Source organism: Crocuta crocuta, unplaced genomic scaffold (genome assembly GCF_008692635.1).
Source record: "Crocuta crocuta isolate KB4526 unplaced genomic scaffold, BGI_CrCroc_1.0 scaffold113, whole genome shotgun sequence".
NCBI classification, from domain to species: Eukaryota; Metazoa; Chordata; class Mammalia; order Carnivora; family Hyaenidae; genus Crocuta; species Crocuta crocuta.
In genome coordinates, this window is record NW_027530368.1 from 10699728 (window position 1) to 10721758 (window position 22031).

Sequence of the window (22031 nt, forward strand, 5' to 3'; positions counted from 1 at the left end):
TGCCTACTTGGATTTCTCTGCTTTCCCTCAGTAAGTAATTATGCCCATAGAATCTCAGATAAGACACTGTTTTTTAAGTGAGCTCTGTGTACAACACGGAGCTTCAACTCACCACCCCGAGATCAAGAGTTGCCTGCTCTACTGACTTGAGCCAGCCGGGTACCCCTCAGATAAGACACTGTTTTAAGAAAAAAGAGAAAAATAACATGCCACAAACAATAATGAAATTCATTTTTATATTTGCCAATTATCCAGTGTATATTATTTTTATTATGAGTTATTTACTTAATACAAAATGTACCTACGTGTTCTTGCACTTGTATCTTCATTTCAAATCTTTGCAAGAAGCATTGACATTAATGGTGGGAAGTCGTGGACAATGAAAAACTGTCCCTAGGTAATTTACAAGGTAGAGAAAGCAGGAAATGTGTCAAAAGGTCTTCACTGGAGGGCTTTTTCCCTATGATTTTCTTTGAATGTTTATGGATTTTCTTATTCCATTTTATTATGTTTCCAAAGTAACGAAATTGTTTAGATAAATTCTGTACATAACCTTCATTTTAGTAATTTTAGAGAACATGTTCCTTCAGGAAGTACACGTCATGGGACTTGGCACAATTCTTAGGAGGCCCACAATAAATATTTATTTAATGTTAACTGAATGTGCTTTTTGGAGGTAGTCCAACCCATCTATGGAGAGTCCAGTATTTCTACAGCTAGAAAATGCTTAGCACAATGCTTGGCCTACCATAGGTATTTAATGAATAGTAGTTAAAAATAAAAAGGGTATAACGTCAAAATATAGGGTACTAGATATTACTGTAATATTTCTGCCTACAGAGTTATCTCAAGTACTTATTTCTTAGTATTGGTATACTCTCAAAGATTAGGTATATAGTGGGGGCGGGGGGAAGTGGAATCTGTAAAGAAAGCCTGTTAGAGTACATATAATATGTACAAGAAATCCAGAATTTACAGTTGAAAAATTATAGAGAAGATAAAATAGTGACTGTCACTCAGGACACTCAGAAATTGCTAGCATCTTGGTGAATTTGTATTGTAAGATTCTTGTGTTGTAAGAAAGATTATTGGGGAATTCACAGATGGGCATTATCAGATTCTTGCTTTAATAAAGGATATTTTCAAGGAACCGTGTTGGGAAGATAGGGAAATGAAAAGCTTGTATGATACTAGGCTATTAAAATAAAACACTTGCATGATGCTGGATTATGAGGATATGTACATTTTAAGTAGGTATGTGCATTTTCCCCCCCAAGTAACTGCAAAATACATTTCTAAAACATTCAGAATTCTTCTCTGTTGAGATTTATTCTATCTAAATCTAACAAATTTGACATGGTAATTTGTTTTCCTTTTATTAGTGGAACCCAGTGAGCTCTTTCATTTGTGCTGTGTTGCGGTTATCTTTGAGATCTTCATTTCTGCCTTAAACATCAAGCTGGGCTATCTAATGAATCTGTGACTGTGCTGGGAGTTATGAGTGTTCCATGTAGGTTTGAACATTTCAGAAGTACGAAACATGCTGTCAAGAAAACAAGCAATGGCAAGAGGATCTGGCTTGTTTTCACAATAGCATTACTGTATTCAATTTTAATCTAAATTGACTGCTGCTTTGAAAGAAAATACCTCTAAAGTTCATCTTTACTGTCTAGATTTGAGTTTAAAAAAAAAAAAGAAATTACTAACAGCTTAGCCAAGTCCATAACAATTACTCTGATGAGGTATTTAATACTTTCAAACCCGAATATGCCTAAAACTAAAGAGTTTTGCTAAATAAGGAGTTTTTTATTCAGTCTAGCACTTAGTGGCATAAAAATCAATGGAGTCTTATCGTAAACTGTAGTTTTCTCATACAGTGCTCACTATTATTATAATTATACAACTTCCAGCTATTTTGTGGAGAAAATACAACCCCAAAGGCATGGCTTGGTAAAATTATGAAGTAGGCAAAATGTGCCTTTTTCTCCCAGTCTCTAGCCCTCTGGTTTATCAAAACTTGCTCTCCATTCATTTTTTCCTCGGAAGGTGTCAGTTGACCAAGAGCAGATTAGCATGTTATCCCTCCCAGGGGTGTTAGCTTTCACACTTGAACAAAACCAACAACTTGTCTATTAGAACGAGATTTAGGGGAGGTATGGGGACTTTCACTGTTTCTTTACAACTGTCTGAGAAGGATATTAGTACTCCAATAGGGCTATATTTATTTTTGAATGTTTATTTAAAACATTTCTAATACTTATTTCAATCCCTGTGCAAAAAGGTTAGTTTTCTCCTTTTAGTTAAAGAGTATATGTTCAGCACGCTGTGAGTTGATTTTACTGGAAGTACTAGTTCAAACTGTGTTACTTTGATGAGTCACTGTTTTAATTACCCATTTGTGGTGAGAGGTTGGTTCATTATGGATTTCTTCAGTTTTGACAGCTTTTTGTTGCTCAGAGTCATTGTCAGCTTTGCCTCAAGTGAAAGTTTATACACAGGTTTGTTTTTGTACCAGCTGTCGTATTTTAATTTCATCTTTCCTGCAACAAGCTCACATTTCATCCAAGTTTGCAAAACCTGACTGACTGCAAACATGAGTATTCTGTTGTAATTGAAGGAGTTTCACTTGTTTTAGTGCTGCTCTGTTTGAATTCCACAGCACAGCTTGAGGCAAGCCTTGGAACCTTCTATGCTCCAACAAGACCACTTCTGGATACAACTATATTGGAATATAGAGATGAAATCAGCAAATATGCAAGAAGATTCTTCCATCACTTGCTCAGGTGAACAATATCTTGGGATTGATTACTGTCAGACTACCTATTTATTGAGCCATCTTCTTTAATTATAATATACCTTAATGCCATTTTCTAATAGTCCACTTCCTAAGAGAAAAAACAAATCTTCTCTTGATATTCTTTATTTAATATGTTCTTGTTTTCCTTTTAAGGAATATATTTGAATATTGTTTGGGCTTTTACACATCATCAGTACACTTGACTATAATCCCCCCTTTAATGTGAAAGCAAACAATAATAACTATGTAAAGTAAATTTTATTAGTAAAGTCAATTTTATTTTTTTATTTTTATTTTTTTGAGGTGGGGAGAGAGAGATAGCATTTCACAACTGTGAGATCATGACCTGAGCCAAAATAATAAATTGGACGCCTAACTACTGAGCCACCCAGGCACCCTAGTAATGTTCTGTTCTTTAAGTTGAGAGGGATATATATCACGGTCCATCAAAAACTATTATTCTTTTAATTAAATATATATGTTTATATTTATATGCTTTTATACATAATGTATTTTAGAATAGGAAGTAAGAGAATTATCAACTTCATGTATGAAAGGAAATATTACACTGAGTTGAGTTTTGAGTTTTAATTTTGTTTACAATATGTTATAGTTCTTTTAAACTCTTTCAAGCAATTTCATGTATCGTCTCCTTTTTTCTCGGAACAATACCCTATGAGAGGGTATTATTATTTGACAAATAAACTATTAAGTAGCACTTCATCTCTGCTGAACAGTGAAGACTTTGGAAAACAGTCTTCTTAAAAGTTGAGAAATGCTATTTATTAAATGAATTACAATCTACAGTTGAATCTTGCCTTTTGACCTGAATGAGTTTAGCATATTTCAAGAGACTCTTCATCCTGAATGAGGCCATCTTCTTTGTGTGAACATACACCAAAAATCCTGGGGCTGATGTCACATTTTTTTGGACTTAGGGCTTTGTTCTTTGCTCTCACTATATTTTGTTTTCCTTGTTTCTGGGGAAAACTAATGAATTTACCTCCTGCCTGAAGAGCCCAGAAAGATTAATGTGAATGAAGCAGGTGTTTGGAGGCATATTCTTGGTGGCCTCGCTGTGTCTGGCTTCTCTGACTTTTTACAGTGATTTAGTTGTGTATGAGCATTACATTTCATAATGCTGCTGGTCCTAGGATGTTCATATCTTACTAAAAGTCACACATTCTACCAATGTGCAGTTTTTTGTTCATTGATTTTTCTAAAATGCAGTATTCTAATTTTTTTTATGTATTTTGATGAGATGACTTTTTACTGTTGTCATTACTAAGGCTCTAGCTTTTCTGTGTGGTTAGACTTAGAATTAAATATTTTTGCTTGGGGTTTGCCAGGTTTTTCACATTTCCTTTTTTGCATGCTTTGCTACTATTTCAGTTATAAAGAGTGTTTATTTGTTCTTTTGACAGTAGGCCATATATGACATTATGAAAAAAGAGGCATAAGTTTAGAAGAAATTAAGTGAGATCGCTTAAATTGGAATTATTCTTTTGTTTAATCTGCTGCAAAGTTCTCCTGCTTAGAGGAAGAGGAATAGGCCAAATACTTCTTTGTATTTGTGAAGTGCTAGAATTGCATACTGCCTGTACCTTTTCTAGCCAGTATATTAATGTTCTAAAAATGTTATTAGATAATGTAATAAGTTCTAAATAGTAAAGACTCTCATAAAGAGTTTCAAACTAAAGATGAAGAAAAGAAGCACCATGCAGAATAGGGATGTACATAAGGTCACTCACTGGTAAAGCTGAGGACTGAGACTGCCTGAGTACAGATTGGGCTCTTTTGATAAAGAAGAATAAAATATTACATTGATTTTAATTTCATACAGCATATAAAGCATGAGGTCATAGTATGCATATATGAGGACAGTTATCCATGTTGGTTATTAAAATAACTATTTTTGTAAACAATTTTGTTTTTATCTTGACGTTAGAGGAAGTCCATAGATCTTTTTGTCATTAGCAAGTATGAAAAATTATCTTGACAGTCTTCTTCCAATTGCAAATGAATCTAAACTCTAAAACTTATTTCTCATGTCCTTTCTTGACACCTTTTTGTATGTGTTCCAAGTGATAAATTTTCATAAGGAAATGTTCCCTGTAAATATAAATCATGGCTTTTAACATTGAAGATAGAAGGCAGTAGAAGTAAAATATTGATAAGACAGCTAAATAAAGTGTTTACTACAGTAAATTAAATGATGCAATCTAATTCATAAAATCATTAAGCTGGAAGACCCTTACCTATGGGAGGTATCTAGAAAAAAAATTAATATGTTTTCCTTTGCTCCCATATTCACTCTCTTGACACCAGACAGGTAGGAGGTTTTTTTCCCCCACACTGACCAATTCTCTGACACCTGCAGGGGATTCTAGAATTCAATTCAATTCTGACATTAACGAAAGTTAACACGGAACCCACATGTAAAATTATCAGTCCTACAGAAGTGCCCTTACTTCAATTGCCGTCTGCAAGTAGTCCCCAAGTTACCCACAGCTTCTGTCCGATTTGGCTACAAATTGGAGTTTGCTGCTATCCCCTTCTCAGATTCGATAATTTGCTAGAGCAGCTCACAGAACCCAGGAGAGCAGTTTCCTTACTATTGCCAATATTTTAAAGGATGTTTTATTTATTTATTTTAATTAAAAAAATGTTAAAATGTATTTATTTTTGAGAGAGAGAGAGTGAGCATGGGCAGGGGAGAGGTAGAGTGAGACAGAGACACAGAATCTGAAACAGGCTCCAGGCTCTGAACTGTCAGTACAGAGCCCGATGTTGGGCTTGAACTCACCAGTTGTGAGATCATGACCTGAGCCAAAGTCTCGGATGCTTAACCAACTGAGTCACCCAGGAGCCCACTTAAAGGATGTTTTAAAGGACACAGGTGAACAGCCAGATGAAGGGATGCATAGGGCAAGTTAGAGGAGAAAGGACATGAAGCCTCGTTCTCTAGAAGTGCTACCCTCCTAGGACCTCCACATGTTCAACAAGTTTGGAAGCTTTTTGAATACTGTCCTTTTGGATATTTTATGCAGGCTTCATTACATAGGAATGATTGATTAAATAATTGGCCATTGGTAATAACTCAACCTCCACCCCTCTCTCCAGCCCCAGATCTGGGGATAGGACTGAAATTTCCAATCCTTTAATCATGTGCTTGTTTCCACTGATAACCAGCCCCCATGCTAGGGGCTTTCACAGAGTGTCCTCTGTAACTTAAGCTCAGATGTGGTTGAAAGGGGCTTGTTACGAATAAAAAAGACTTTCTTTTCATTTAGAAATTCCAAGGATTTTAGGGATGGGATAAAGACTAAATATATGTTTCTTAAAGTAAATCACAGTATCACAGAAGGCACAAATGCAACTGCCTAAGCTAAGTTCAGAAGGTTATTGTTCACCTCTCTGTCTTCATGACGTAGAATAGTTGTCCAGAATTACTGAATAGGAAAGAATTAACAAGTAAGAACTTTTTATTATAAACAAATAGAAACTACAATAGGCACTCCTAGATATTGATGAAATAAAAGGACAAACATTTCAAGTGAATGTGCCACGTATGAAGCTTATTTTACTAACATGGAAACATTATAAATGTTTAAAAATTAATTCATTCCACTTGTTTATTTCCCCTCTTAATTTTACTACTGTTTTCTGACTCGTGTGGAACTATGTGATTGTGTCACAGAGAGAGTCATGCTTTTTAATTCTTAGAAAATGGTAAGCAAGTAAGTTGGAAAAGGGAATTTTATTGCCTAGAAATAAAAATATGATGTTGTGTCTCATCAGTCAGTTAAGCATCTGACTTCAGCTCAGGTCATGATCTTACGGGTCATGAATTTGAGCCCTGCATTGGGCTCTGTGCAGACAGCTCAGGGCCTGGAGCTTGCTTCAGATTTTGTGTCTTCTCTCTCTGTCCCTCCCCTACTTGTGCTATGTCTGTCTGTGTGTGTGTCTCTCTCTCTCAAAAATAAATAAACATTTAAAATTTTTTTAAAAATCTGATTATGAAATATTTGAGCCAGAGTGTATTGATTCTTGTATTTTCCTTTGCACTGCAACAAAAAGTAAGATTAACTGATGTACAGGAAGGGAGACGGATAGATATGTGATAAAACAATATTNCAATTTGACAATAAACTATTTGTAAAACAACAACAACAACAAAGCAAAAAAAAAACAATAAAAAAGAAATTGGTTTTGGACATATTGAGTTTGAGTGAGAAATTCAGAGGCAAGTTCTGAAGGAGTGTTATAAAGGGATATAAATAGCCTTAACTGATGGAAGAGAAAAACTCAAAGAGCCTTTGAATTTAAGAAAAATTTTAAATATCAGTAAAATATACTCAAAGAAAGAAAAGGAAATAATAAAAATATGTTGAGAAATTAACATCAAATGAATTCATGTAACAGAAAAACGTGGTAAGAAGAAGAATAATGCTAAGCATTTGTTTTTTTAGACAAGATTAGTAAAATAGAAAAACAGTGAACAGTATTAGGGATATAAAAGGGAGTTCATGGTAGACATTTCAGAGGATTTTGAAAAATTCATTTATCTTGAGAGAGAGAGAGAGCCTGCATGAGCAGGGGAGGGGCAGAAAGAGAAGGAAGGAGAGAGAGAATCCCAAGCAGGCTCTGTGCTGTCAGGGTGGAGCCTGACATGGGGCTTGATCTCACAAACCATGAGATCATGACCTGAAACAAAATCAAGAGTCAGACACTTAACTGACTGAGGCACCCAGGTGCCCCTCAGAGGTTTTTCAATGTTGAAATAACCTTGTTTATAATGAACAACTTTATCACAAAAACTTGAAAAATTAGGTGAAATAGAAATTTTTAGAAAAATAAAATAACCAAACTAACAAAAAAAGGAAAAGAAGATCTGAATAGCCATATAAAAATTAAATTAGTAATTAATATTTTCCCATGAAATAAGCCACAGTACCAAGATTGTTGTCAGCACACGCCAACAGCACACTGTCAGCACAGAGCCCGATGTGGGACTTAAATTCACTAATGGCGAGATCCTAACCGAAACCAAAAGTAGGAAATGGACACTTAACCGACTGGTGCCCTAATGGTCCAAGGACATTTTTAACAAGTTCCATCACTGTACTCACAACAATTTTTCCTTTGTTGTTTTTCTTTTAGTCTTTTATTCACCTGACTATTGATACATTGTTGTAATTATCGAATACATGAAATTTTAAAGAAAAAAATCCTGAGGGTTGATTCACTGTGATGGCATTTCAAAAAACTTTTACTCCCTTTGATATGGTACTCTTATTTAAAGATTGTGAGGCCTTTAGAAAGTGGCCCACACACATATGAACAGACTTTTTTCTTTTTTTAAGAGAATGATGAAAGAACAAAAAGGCAAAATAAGCAGAAGGGAACAACAGAAAAGTCTCAAGCCTTTTAAGTAAAAGCACCTAGAAAGATGTGCTTTCATACATGAAGGAGCTGGTTTTCATGTGGGCCCAGTTAGGGCCGGTTTAGGAAGGAAAGCTGTGGGTATGGAGGTACTTTGGATTTCTGCCAAGGGGTGAGGGGCCTCTATGGTAATGGTAATTTTAAAGAAAAATTGTGATACTATTCAGCAAACTAGGCTACCAAACAAAATTGGCAGACTGTAGGTACAGAACATTTGAAGACCATTTCACAAACAAATTGTGTATACTTGGCTCTTTCTTAAGACTCCTTTTTTATAGTTAGGGGTGTGAACCAGGGGTGTGGCCCAAAGTGTTCATACTGTGTTGCATTTAACAATGTGGAGTTCCTTTACAGCATTACTTCCCTGTATGTAACTAAACCAGTGAAGTAAGTCCTTAGATTTTGTTTATGTTGCTCACACCCTCTTTAAACCCTAGACTGGCCCCAGCTGATGGCCCCCCTCACACTTCTTGTCAAGAAGTCTTAGTCTCTTTCGTTTGGCAGAAAGGAATTAAAAGACACTAGGACCTGTTTACATTCACTGCATTAAATAAATGACCTTTAAGTACATTTGAGTATAGCAGCTAGCAACAATTGGTATGTACTAGAATGACCATGGACACTTTTATTACGAAATACGACTATATTAAAGCTGAAGGATGAGGATAGCTTTTTACAAATGTGGTAAAAATCAAAGGTGTCTTACTATATAGTGAAGGGCATGGTGTACATTGCAGCCAGTAAGAGAGACAGTATGACTCTTCCCTTCTGATACTCATGGATGCTTTATAAGGTCTGGGAGGGATTCTGCTCTGTTAGATAATCTACCCTGTTAAGGTCTGAAAAGAAACATGCAGAGAAAATACAACTAACAGTTTATTAGGCAGATTTTTATTACATTTATAGATCTCATAGTTCAAGGAAAGATCATGACATAAAATGTATGAACATCAATAAATAAGTTTTAGAATATGTCTACCTTTATATGAAATATATTTGTTTCCTTTGTGTTAGATAAAGCATAGATATAACCTTAGTAATTCTTTATTCTTTTATTATATATTTAAACTTAACCGAACTCAAAAAACTATGAACAGCTGATGTAACTTATTGCTGATTAGAGTAAGTACTCTTATGTATCTTCTGGAGAAAACAAGGCAGATACCATTCTGTTCCTAGCTTTTGAATTCTACCCTTCTCCTTTACCTTCCCTACTGAAACTCATGTTCAAATAATAAAATACTCAGCTTGCTATATATTCTAATCCTTATTAACTATCTCAGTACATTTTATAGAAAGAGGTACTTAAGTTTTGTCACTACCTGGAGAACTAAGGAGAATGTGTCTAAATTTAGGGAGGTAACTCAGTGGTGCTGAAGTGGCTGGAAAAGAGACATTACTTTGGAAAAATCTTTAATGAGCACCTCATCACATGTCCTTATTACTATGGAAGGATATATATTTCTTTTAGTCCATAGGTTTTATAAATAAATGTTGTTTAAACCTAAAGCCCTCTCATTAATTCAACTTTTCCAGATCCAGCTGACTGTGTGTTGTCATTATAGTTTTTTGGAACACTAAGCTACATTTTTTTCCAAAATAAAAATAGGTTTCTGATTTTAGAAGTAATACATGATTTTTTTCCCACAATATATCTTTTCCCGCTTTGCATGTCAATAAACATAGATTCACATCATGCATTATAAGGATGCACCACCATAATTGATTCAACCTATCCATGGACTGAATTTTTTCCAGTTTTTTGCTACCATAAACAATGCTGTAATAAACATCATATTCATGTATATGATGATATCTATATATCTCATATACATACACGTACATCTTTGTGCATTTATCTCATTATTTCCTGAGAATAAATTCCTGTAAGTAGCATTAGGTTCTAGTTTTATTTTTTATGTAGTCTTTTTATTAAAAGTTATTTTTATAATTAATGAAGTTTAATTTTAGAGTAGTCAGATTCACAGGAAAATTGAGAGGAAAGTATAGAGATTGCCCATATACTTTCTTTAATATTTCTTCTTTTTTTTTAACTAATGGTGATTACATGTGAATGGCGATTTAATGTGTGATAGTTAAAGCTGAGGGCTTTATAAACATGGTCATATTTAATCCCAATATTTTAGTATGTAAGCATGTATTATCCCCATTTTGTATTTGAGGATACTTAGATTAGGTAACTTGCTCAACAATTATATACACTTTGTGGCAGACCAAAATTCTAACTTAAGTCCATCTGTCCTCAAAGTCCATTCCCTACCCTGTAACACAAGGAGCTGAACCATCTCAGGAGATGAGGAATTTATCTTTTTTAGAGATATTTGATTAAAGAAAACATACTGATTTGGAGAGGCAGTGCAGTATAGAGAACTGGGAATTTTTAACATGGGCATACTCTCAGTATTCCTTAGCTTTAGTTTCTTGATTTGTAAGTAAGGATAATCATGGTAACTACCACAGTGGGATGTTGTGAGAATTAATATAATAATCCTTGTAACAAGAATCAGTGGAATAATCTGGCACATAATAATAATGGCACAATGAATACTGCAATTAACTATGGTGGTATAGGGATGTAATAATTAGATGAGGTAGACTAAATCTTTTATAACAGTATTTCTCAATCTTTTTTTTTTCATTATTTCTTTCCAAGGAGAAAAAAAACATTTATGTTAATTTAATGTATTCCTAACAAGGTAAATATTAAGGAATAAAACTTGTCAGTTAAGATTGACTTTTGGAGGCCCACAAACTATTGTAGCAGCTAAGTTTTTTTTCAGTCTCTGAGAACCAAATTTTTGCCCTTTTGAAAGTGATATTGGCCCTGTTGAGAAGGCATGTTTTACAAGGAAATACCTTCTTATAAAACTATACAAAACTCAGGGTGCCTGGATGGCTTAGTCAGTTGAGCATCCAATTCTTGATTTTGGCTCAGGTTATGATCCTGGGCTTGTGGGTTTGAGCCCCATTCTCCGTGCTAAACATGGAGCCTGCTTGGGATTCTCTTTCTCTCTCTCTCTCTCTCTGTCTCTCTCTCTCTCCCTCCCTTTCTGCCCCTCTCCCCCTCTCTTGTTTGCTTTCTTAGAAATCTTTTAAAAATACTACTATAAAATTTTACAAAACTTAAACCATCAAACTAATAGGAAAGTCATCCTAGGTTTGAGGGAGGAAGTGGGACTAGGTGAAATTTCTTTGTACTTTTAAGGCTCTTTTCAACCGTGAGATAATTATGATCTTATGTTTCTCAGGTTCCTTTGAGTAGAAAAATAAAATTGCTGTTCCCTAAGGTAACCTTTTTCTACTTAATGGGTTCTAAATTTTTCAATTTCTATGTGAACAATTATGGTATATCAGTATAAGTTGTAAAGAATGGCACACATTAAATAGGTTAGTATAGATTTAAGTAACTTTTACAAGTTTATCTGACACATTTAATAATATAATCATAATCTGGCTACATAATAGATTGTTGCATGTATCCATTTCTTTTTTATTACTGAGTAGTATTCCATTGTATGATGGTTTGTTTTACCATTCATCCATTGAAGGACATTTGCATTGTTTCCAGTTTTTGGCGGTTTTGAGTAATGCTGCTATAAACATTTATGTACAGGTCTTTATGTGAATATCAGTTTTCATTTCTCTGGGGTAAGTGCCCACGAGTATGTTTTTAGAGTTGTATGGCAATGTATGTTTCTCTACATTCTTATCAACATTTGGTGTTGTCTCTATTTTGTATTTTAGCCATTTTGTATTTTTGGTATGTAGCAGTATCTCATTGTAGCTTTAATTTTCATTGCCCTAATGGATAATGATGTTGAGTATCTTTTCATACAATTGTTTGCCCTTAGTAAATCCTCTTTGATGAAATGTCTCAATATCTTTTGTCCATTTCTTTTTTACTGTTAGGTTTTGAGAGTTCTTTATATATTTTGATACTTGCCCCTTGTCACATATGTGGTGTGTATTTTCTCTCGGTCGGTAGCTCATCTTTCCATCCTTTTGATAGAGTAATGGGCAGAAAAAAATTTTTTAATTATTGTAAAGTCCATTAGATCAATTTTTTCGTTTTATGAATAGCAGTTTTGGTGTCAAATCTAAGTCTTCCAAGCCCTATTTACCAGAGACTTTCTCTTCTGTTTATTTTCTAAAAGTGTATAGTTTTATATTTTACATGTAAGACCATAATTTATTTTGAGTCAATTTTTACATAAGTGTGAAATGTGTTGAGGGTTTTCTTGTATTATAGTTTAGTTTAGTTTTTATATCCAGTTGTTGTGGTACCGTTTGTTGAAAAGGTTATCCTCTCTCCATTGCATTGATTTTGCATCTTTGTCAAAAATCATTTGGACATAGGAGTGCCCCGGGGGGCTCAGTCAGTTGAGCATCTGACTTTGGCTCAGGTGGCTCATGGGTTCAAGTCCCACATCAGGCTCTGTGCTGACAGCTCAGAACCTGGAGCCTGCTTCAGATTCTGTGTCTCCCTCTCTCTATTCCCTTACTAATCTTTGGATGTCTGCAGTGATAATCCCTTTTTCATTCTTGATATTGGTAATTTGAGTTTTCTTCTTTTCAGTTTACTTCTTGTCAGTTTTGTGAAAAGTTCATCAATTTTATTGATATTTTTGAAGAAACAACCCTTTGTTTCACTGATTTTTTTTTCCTCTGATTTTTTTTCCCAATTTTACTGATTTCCACTCATCTTTATTATTTTATCCTTCTTGCTTTGGGTATATTCTGATCTTCCTTTTCTAGTTTCTTGAGTTGGGAGCTTAGATTATTTTTCTGTGTGTGGTGTTTATTTTAGAAAAATGTATTAAAGAAATATAGTTGACATATAATGTTATATCAGTTTTAGGTGTACAACATAGTGATTCAACAATTGTATACATTACTTAGTGCTCATCACAATAAGTGTAGTCACCAAGGAGTCTTAGATTATTGACTTTAGGCTTTTCCTCTTTTCCAGTGTGAGAATTTGGTGCTATAAATTTCCCTCTAATACCTGCTTTCAGTGTGTCTGACACATTCTGATATATTGTGTTTTCATTTTCATTCAGTTAAATTCTTTTTTAAAATTCTTTTAATGTTGAGTCTTCTTTGACCCATCAGTTATTTAGAAGTGTGTTTATAAGTGGAGATTTTCCTATTATCTGTAACTGTTCTATTTTGATTCCATTATGGTCAGAGAACACGCTCCATGATTTCAGCTTTTACATTTGTTAAACTTTGTCTTCTGACCAGGACATCTAGGAAAGAATGCGTGCTCTGATGTTTTGGGCTCGAATGTTCTACACATGTCAACAGATTGAGCTGGTTCATGGTGTGACTGAGTTCTAACATGACTCTACTGATTTTCCGTCTAGTTATTCTATTCATTTTGAGAGAGAGCTTTTGAAGTCTCCAACCATAATTGTGGATTTGTCCATTTTTCTTTTCAGTTTTACAGTTTTTCACATATTTTCAGCTTTTGATATTTGATGTGTACCGTGTCTTTGTGGTGGAATGGTATTATTATGTAATATCTCTCTGTCTGTGGTAATTTTCTTTGCTATTAAGTCATCTTTATAAGATGTTAATATAAACACTTCTGCTTTGTTTTTATTTGTGTTTGCATAATATTTTTTTCCATCCTTAAGTTTTAACCCACCTATATTACTATATTTGATGTGAGTTTCCTGGATACAACATATAGATGGGTCATCTTTTTAAACTGACTATGCCAGTCTCTCAGTTGGTGTACTTAGACTTTTTTTCATTTAATGTTATTATTCATATGCTTAACGTTTAAGGCCGCAATTTTTGTTTGTATTGTTGCACTCTCACTTTTTAATTTGTCTTTTTTTCCTGGCTTCACGTGAATGTTCTTTAGAATCCTATTTTTATTTATCTAGATTGGTTTTTTGGTTACTTTTTTATTAAGATGAAATTAACACACTATAAAAACTCACCATTTTAACCATTTTAATGTGTATAATTACATGCTTTTTAGTATATGACCACCACAACACATTTTTATTATCCTGAAGAGAAACTCTCTATATATTAAGCAGTCACTCCCCAGTCCTCCCTTTCTGTAGCTCCTGAAGTCACTAATCTACTTTCTTCCTCTAGGAATATTTCTATTGTGAACATTTAAAGTAAATGGAATCATTTATTCATCTCACTTGGCATAATATTTTCAACACTCATCCATGTTGTAGTATGTATCATGGCTTATTTCCTTTTTATAACATTCCTTTATATAGATATACTACATTTTGTTTATCCATTCATGAACTGATGGATAGTTGAGTTTTCCACTTTGGGTACATTACGAATAATGCTGCTGTGAACACTTGTGTACAACTTTTTCTGTGGGCACATGTTTTGAGTTGTTTGGGCATGCTGAGGAATGGAATTGCATGGTTTTATGGTATCTGATGTTTGACCATTTGAGGATCTTCCAGGTTGTTTTTCAAAGCAGTCATATTATTTTACATTCCCACCAGCAATCTATGGGGGTTCCAGTATCTCCACATGCTTGTCAACACTTGTTATTTGACTTACTGATTATAGCCCTCCTAGTAGGTATCTCATTGTTGGTTTGGTTGACATTTCTATGATGATTAGTGATGTTGGACATCTTTTTATGTATTTTTTTTTGATCATTTGCATTCTTCTTTGGAGAAATATCTATTCAAGTCCTTTGCCCATTTTTATTTGGTGTTTATCTTTTTGTTGTCAAGAATTCTTCATATATTTTATATAGTATACTCTTATATAAATTGCAAATCTTTTCCCTCATTCAATGGGTTATTTTTTTTTTTTTTACTTTTTTGATAGTGTTTGATGCACAGAAGTTTTTAATTTTGATGAAGTCCAGTTTATTGACTTTTTCTTTTGTTTCTCATGCTTCTAATGTCATATTTAAGAAACCATGGCCTACTCCAAGGTCATGAAGATTTACTCCCCTGTTTCCTTCTAAGAATTTTGTAGTTTTAGCTCTTATGAGTTCATTTTTATATATGGCATAAAGTAGTGATCTAAATTCATCTTTTACATGTGGATATTCAGTTTTCCCAGTACCATTATTACCTAGCAGGAATGAAAGTTCCATTTCTCTACTGAGACTTCTCTGACATCACTCTGGGAGGCAGGTTAGGGATGGGGCTTCAATTTTAGTCCCCAAAGTTGGAAGTCATACACCTTTGCTGGCATGAGTAGGGCCAGTTTTTCTGGATGTTTGGGTGGAGTAAAGCAGTTTTCTTTCTTTTTTTTTAAATACATTCTTTGTTTAAAGCTTATTTATTTATTTTGAGGAGAGTATACATGAGGAAGGGGCAGAGAGAGGGAGGGAGAGAGAGAGAATTCCAAGCAGGCTCCCTGCCATCAGTGCAAAGCTCAGTGTGGGGCTTGATCTCACAAACTGTGAGAACCTGAGCTGAGCTGAAATCAAGAGTTGGACGCTTAACTGCCTGAGCCACTCTGGCGCCCCTAAAGCAGTTATTTCTAAAGAGTTTTTTGACTTGGTAGACAGTCTTTTCTTCCTTTGACTAGAATCAGGCTTTTGTTGGGACTTTTTCCTTTTCGGACCTGTGGATGTTTTGGAGTTGCTGACCTACTCAGCTTCAAGTCTGGGATATGTGAGGCAAAAAGAAAACCCAGAAACACCACTGTGTTGTTCCTTGGGTCCGAAGTTTCCTCAGCTGGCTTGCGTTTTTCTCCCCATCTTTCATAGTCCTTTTATTATCATTATTTTTAATATGTAATGTCCACTGGGACACCTGGGTGGCTCAGTTGGTTAAGCATCCAACTGCAGGTCACTGCTCATGAGTTTGAGCCCTGCGTCAGGCTCTGTGCTGACGGCTCAGAGCCTAGAGCCTGCTTCCCATTGTGTTTCTCCCTCTCTCTCTGCCCCTCTCCTACTCACGCTCTCTTTGTCTCAAAAATAAATAAACTTAAAAAAATTATAATATCCAGATTTTTAAATTATACTTGGAGATGTAGGAAAAACTATTTCTATCATATCCGTAACACATTTTTAAAACTCCAAAAGCCCTGTCCATTGCTGCCATTACCTTCACAATAGAAAAGGACATTGTATAGGACTTCACCTTAACCTAATCCTTTTGTAACCTCCTGGAGGCCATGGTGGGTTTAAGGGGTTTCTCTAATAGATCATAGCTGTTTTTAAGGCAATCTGGCTTTAAGTAGCCCAAACGTCCACTTATGAATTCTCTACCCTAGGTATATTTTTAAGAGGACTTAGCAGAAACTACAATTTCCTTTCACATATTGCTACTATCATTCTTATTGTTGTCCTCAGTTTTACCCAAGGAATGTCTCTCTAGTGAAACATCCCCATTTCCTTCCCTGCCCCCAGTGATTAAAGTAACTTGAATAAGGTGATTCCTTCAAAGGGAAAGAGCCACACAAGTTTTTAATATTTTATTTATTTATTCATTTTAAATTGTATGTATTTATTTTGAGAGAGAGAGTGAGTGCAAGTGACAAGAGGGACCGAGAGAGAGGGGGAGAGGGAGAGTCCCCAGCAAGCTCTGCACTGCCAGCGCAGAGCCTGACACGCTGTTCCATCCCACTAACTGAGATCATGACCTGAGCTGAAATCAAGAGTCAGACTCTTACCAACTGAGCCACCCAGGTGCTCCTACTATTTTATATAATAAATAACTGTGANGAGAGGGACCGAGAGAGAGGGAGAGTGAGAGTCCCCAGCAAGCTCTGCACTGCCAGCGCAGAGCCTGACACGCTGTTCCATCCCACTAACTGAGATCATGACCTGAGCTGAAATCAAGAGTCAGACTCTTACCAACTGAGCCACCCAGGTGCTCCTACTATTTTATATAATAAATAACTGTGAAGATTTTATAGAGACCTCTATGAGAACTTGTGTGATCTCCATACAGAACTTTTCTTAATGCTTATGATTGAAATACCTAATCGAGAGGTATAGTAATAGGTCATTCATCTAGGTCACTGAAGGTTTGGTTTGCTGTTCGACACAGGTGAATTTTCTGAGTGGCTAACCTTTGTATGGGTTGCTTCTTGTAGTGTCAAGTTTTCCTTTTTAAAATAAATTACCTTGACTGGCTGCACTGGCAAAGCATGCTAAACACACGTTCATCCTCACTGGATATCTCAGAGAAGGTACTTGTACGGGGACCACTGAAATTGCCTAGAGACCAGAGTCTGGTCCTGCTTTGCCATTAACTTTTCATGTGATTTCGCGAATGATACCTAACCTCTCTGGGCTTCAGCTTCCTCACCTGCAGAATGAAGGCATCACCCTAAACCTGTAGTTCTTAAATGAACTTCAGCGTCCATCAGTTGGGTTGTTAAAACACAATGACCTACCTACCCAGAGTTGCCCAGACCTACCCCCAGAATTTCTGATCCATTTGGCCTGAGGTAGGCCCCAGGAATTTGCATTTTTGATCAGTTCCAAGGTGATGCTGATACTGCTGGTTTTAAGGATCATTCTGAGAACCACAGTCCCTGCTTGTAGCTCAGGGGTTGAGGTTGAGCAGAAGGTGTGTGTTAAGCAGGTATTTGTTTATTGGTTGTTTCACAAAAGATCTCAGTCTGATAACTCTAAAATAGGCTTTCCTGAAGTAAACCAGTCATTAGAAATTCAGACATCTCTAATTTTGGTAAGTCAAAACTAGAGCTTTGTTGAGGTATAATTGACAAAATTGTAAAATCTTAAAAATATATTAAAATGCAAATCTAGATGATTTGATAGATATGTGTATTGTGAAAGGATTCCTCTCATCTAGTTAATTAATACTTCCACCACCTCACATATTTATTTATTTTTGGTGAGTACATTTAAGTTCTACATATTTAGCATATTTCAGTTAGAAAATACAATATTATCAACTATAGACACCAAGTTATACATTAAATCCTGAGATTTATTCATCGTACAGCTGAAAGTTTCTGCCCTTTTATAAACCTCTCCTAACCTGCAGCCTCTGGCAACCTTTTCTTTACTCTGTTTCTTTGAGTTTGAATTTTTATTTAGATTACACATGTAAATGATACTATGCAGCAGTTGTCTTTCTCTCTATGACTTATCTCACCTAGCATATTACCCTCAAGGTCCATCCATATTGCTACAAATGACAATATTTCCTTTTCTCATGGCTGAATAATATTCCATTGTACACATATTTTTATCCATTCATTCATCAGTATATGCTTCTTGTTTCCCAAGAATGCTTTTATATACTATATAAGACATAGATTTAGTAGTGAAATCACATATAGTATTGGTTTGTTTGCTCTTTTTTTCCTAAAATGAATGGGCTTTTTAAAAATCTTTTATTGAATTAACAAACATTCAGAAAAACCAACAGGTTGTAAGTGGACAATTCATGGAATTACCATATTTATCATAAAACACAGTACATAACCACCAACCCAGTAAAGAAATAGAACATTACCAGCACGTCAGAAATCATTTTGACACCACCAGTCCTCCTCTCTCCTTTCCAAAGGTAACCACTATCCTGAATTCTGAAAACAAATATTAGTATTACCTCTTTTTGAACTTTATATGAATGAAATTATATATTTTCTTTTGCGCCTGCCTTTTGTGCCCAACATCATGTTTGTGAGAGTAGTACATGTTGTAATATATGGGTGTATTAGGTTTATTTTTTTCTTTTTAATTTTTAAGCATTTATTTTTTGAGACACAGAGACAGAGTTCAAGTTGGGGAGGGCCAGAGAGAGAGGGAGACACAGAATCTGAAGCAGGTTCCAGGCTCTGAGTTGTCTGCACAAGCCTAAAATGCAGGGCTCAAACACAAACCATGAGATCATGACCTGAGCCAAAACTGAAATGCTTAACTGACTGAGCCACCCAGGCACCCACAGGTTCATTTTTATTCCTTAATATTCTTTTATCTCCTCATGACATATACTGTTAGAATATATCTGTTCAGCGACATTTCTGTTGTGTTTAGTTTTGGACTACTATAAAATATGTTGCTATTCATGTACATGTCTTTGGTGGATATATATGGATCTTTCTAAATTTATTGGCCATTTGGAATTTTTTTTGTAAATTATCTATCCATCCCATTGGAATGTTTATCTTTTTTATGGATTTTTAAGCAAATTTTGGTTATTATGGATAATCTTTCACTTGTTGCAAATGTTTTTTCCCAAATTGCCATTTGTTTTTCCATCTAGTACTTGCATTTTGTTGTTGTTCTTAAAGAGTTTGATAAGGTTAATTAATATATCACTGTTCTGCATTATGGTTTCCTAATTCTTAGATCTTTTCTCCCCAGTATTATAAAAATACCTTTTTTTTTTTTTGGCCTTTTTAAAAAAAATTAAATTCACATTAGGTAACATATAGTGTAGTCTTGGCTTCAGGAGTAGATTCATCTCTTATATATGACACCCAGTGCTCATCCCAAAAAGTGCCCTCCTTAATGCCTATCACCCATTTACCCCATCTCCCCCTACACACACCCTTCAGCAACCCTCAGTTTGTTCTCTGTATTTAACAGTCTCTTATGATTTGCCTCCCTCTTTTTATCTTATTCTTCCTTCCCTCCCCCTATGTTCATCTGTTGAGTTTCTCAAATTCCATATATGAGTGAAATTATATATCTTTCTCTGACTGACTGATTTCACTTAGCATCACACACTTTATTTCCATCCACGTTGTTGCAAATGGCAAGATTTCATTCTCTTTAATTGCTGAGTAGTATTCCATTGTAGATATTTGCCACACTTTCTTTATTCATTCATCAGCTGATGGACATTTGGGCTCTTTCCATAATTTGGCTATTGTTGATAGCTCTGCTTAAACATTGGGGTGTATGTGCCCCTGCAAATCAGCAGTTTTGTATCCTTTGGATAAATACCTAGTAGTGCAATTTCTGGGTTGTAGGGTAGTTCTATTTTTAATTTTTTGAGGAATTTCCATACTGTTTTCCAGAATGGCTATACCGGTTTGCATTCCCACTAACAGTGCAAAAGAGTTCCTCTTTCTCCACATCCTCGCCAACAGGTGTTGTTTCATGTGTTGTTAATGTTAGCCATTCTGAAAGGTGTGAGGTGGTATCTCATTGTGGTTTTGATTTGTATTTCTCTAATTATGAGTGATGGTGAGCATGTGTATGTTAGCCATATGGATGTCTTCTTTGGAAAAGTGTCTATTCATGTGTTCTGTCCATTTCTTCATTGGATTATTTGTGCTTTAGGTGTTTGATAAGTTTTTTATAGATTTTGGATACTAACCCTTTATCAGATATCAGATATCAAGATTGCAAATATCTTCTGTTCTCTTGGTTGCCTTTTAGTTTTGTTGATTGTTCACTTTGATGTAAGGAAGCTTTTTATATTGATGAGGTCACAATAGTTCATTTTTGCTTTTGTTTCCCTTGCCTCCGGACATCTGTCAAGTAAGAAGTTGCTGTGGCGAAGGTCAGAGAGGTTGCTGCCCGATTTCTCCTGTAGCATTTTGATGGTTTCCTGTCTTACATTTAGGTCTTTCATTCGTTTTGAATTTATTTCTGCATATGGTGTAAGAGAGTGGTCCAAGTTCATTCTTCCCCATGTTGCTGTCCAGTTTTCTCAGCACCATTTGCTGAAGAGACTGTCTTTTTTCCATTGGATACTCTTTCCTGCTTTGTCAAAGATTAGTTGGCCATACATTTTTGGGTCCAATTCTGGTTTCTCTATTCTAGTCCATTGGTCTATGTGTCTGTTTTTGTGCCAGTGCCATACTGTCTTGATGATCACAGGTTTGTAATACATTTCGAAGTTTGGAATTGTGAAGCCGTCAGCTTTGGTTTTCTTTTCAGCATTACTTTGGTTATTCAGGGTCTTTTGTGGTTCCATACAACCTCTGTTTTTTCAATCACCTTTATGACTTTATATTTTACATTTTATTCCATTAATACTGAAAATAATTTTGGCATAAGAAAGAACATGTAAATCCAGCTTTATTTTCTTTCATCTCTCTGGGCACTTGTCCTAAGATCCCTCTGGGCATTTGTCCTAAGATCTATTTTCTCATGATTTTTGAACTTATTGTATTCCATACTAACAATTACAGAATAATTTTAGGCAGCAGCACAAATCATGCTCATCCACTAGAGTCTATACATGAATGCATACATGTGCGTGTGCACACACACACACACACAAACACACATTTTAAGAATCTGAGCCAATATTTAAAAACTGATGTTGCAGGGACACCTGGCTGGGTCTGTTGGGAAGAGCATGTGACTCTTGTTAGGATCATGAGTCCCAGCACCACATTGAGGGTAAAATTTACTCAATTAAAAAAAATTGACATTGCATTAAAACCTAACTTATGATTTCTCTAAAAAAAAAAAAAAAAGAAAAACCTCCCTGGATTATTTGTTAATAGTGAACCTGGATATTTCAGACCACAGTCAGAGCAGAATGACATATATCTCATCCATAATGGGTTTATATTTTCATTTTTGCCACAGATCTCACCAGTTCTTCCTGTTTGTTACATCCAGCCTATTAAATATATGTCTCTTGCCTGCCTTGTTTTATCAGCATTTAATTTATGGGCTCTATTTATTTCCAATAATCTATTCCCATGCCCTCTCCATACCACTTCATTTACTATGACTTTATGTACAATATGAAGCACTCTTCAAAATGTCTCTGCTTTATAATTTTAAAAATTACAGATGAACTCTAGCATCCTTTATAACTTTCTAAATAAAGAAAATCTCATGAGGATTTTGATTAGAATAGTA

The 22031-nt window shown here is 35.1% G+C and overlaps 1 protein-coding gene across 3 annotated transcripts in view; it reads left to right on the forward strand.

The window, feature by feature from the left end:
- Positions 1-22031, forward strand: part of WDPCP (WD repeat containing planar cell polarity effector) — a 390456-nt gene that overhangs the window by 164094 nt on the left and 204331 nt on the right. For all 3 annotated transcript variants that reach the window (XM_077766434.1, XM_077766437.1, XM_077766436.1), the window contains one exon: positions 2660-2783. In XM_077766434.1, coding sequence (XP_077622560.1) covers positions 2660-2783 — 124 coding nt within the window. The remainder of the gene's footprint in view (positions 1-2659; positions 2784-22031) is intronic.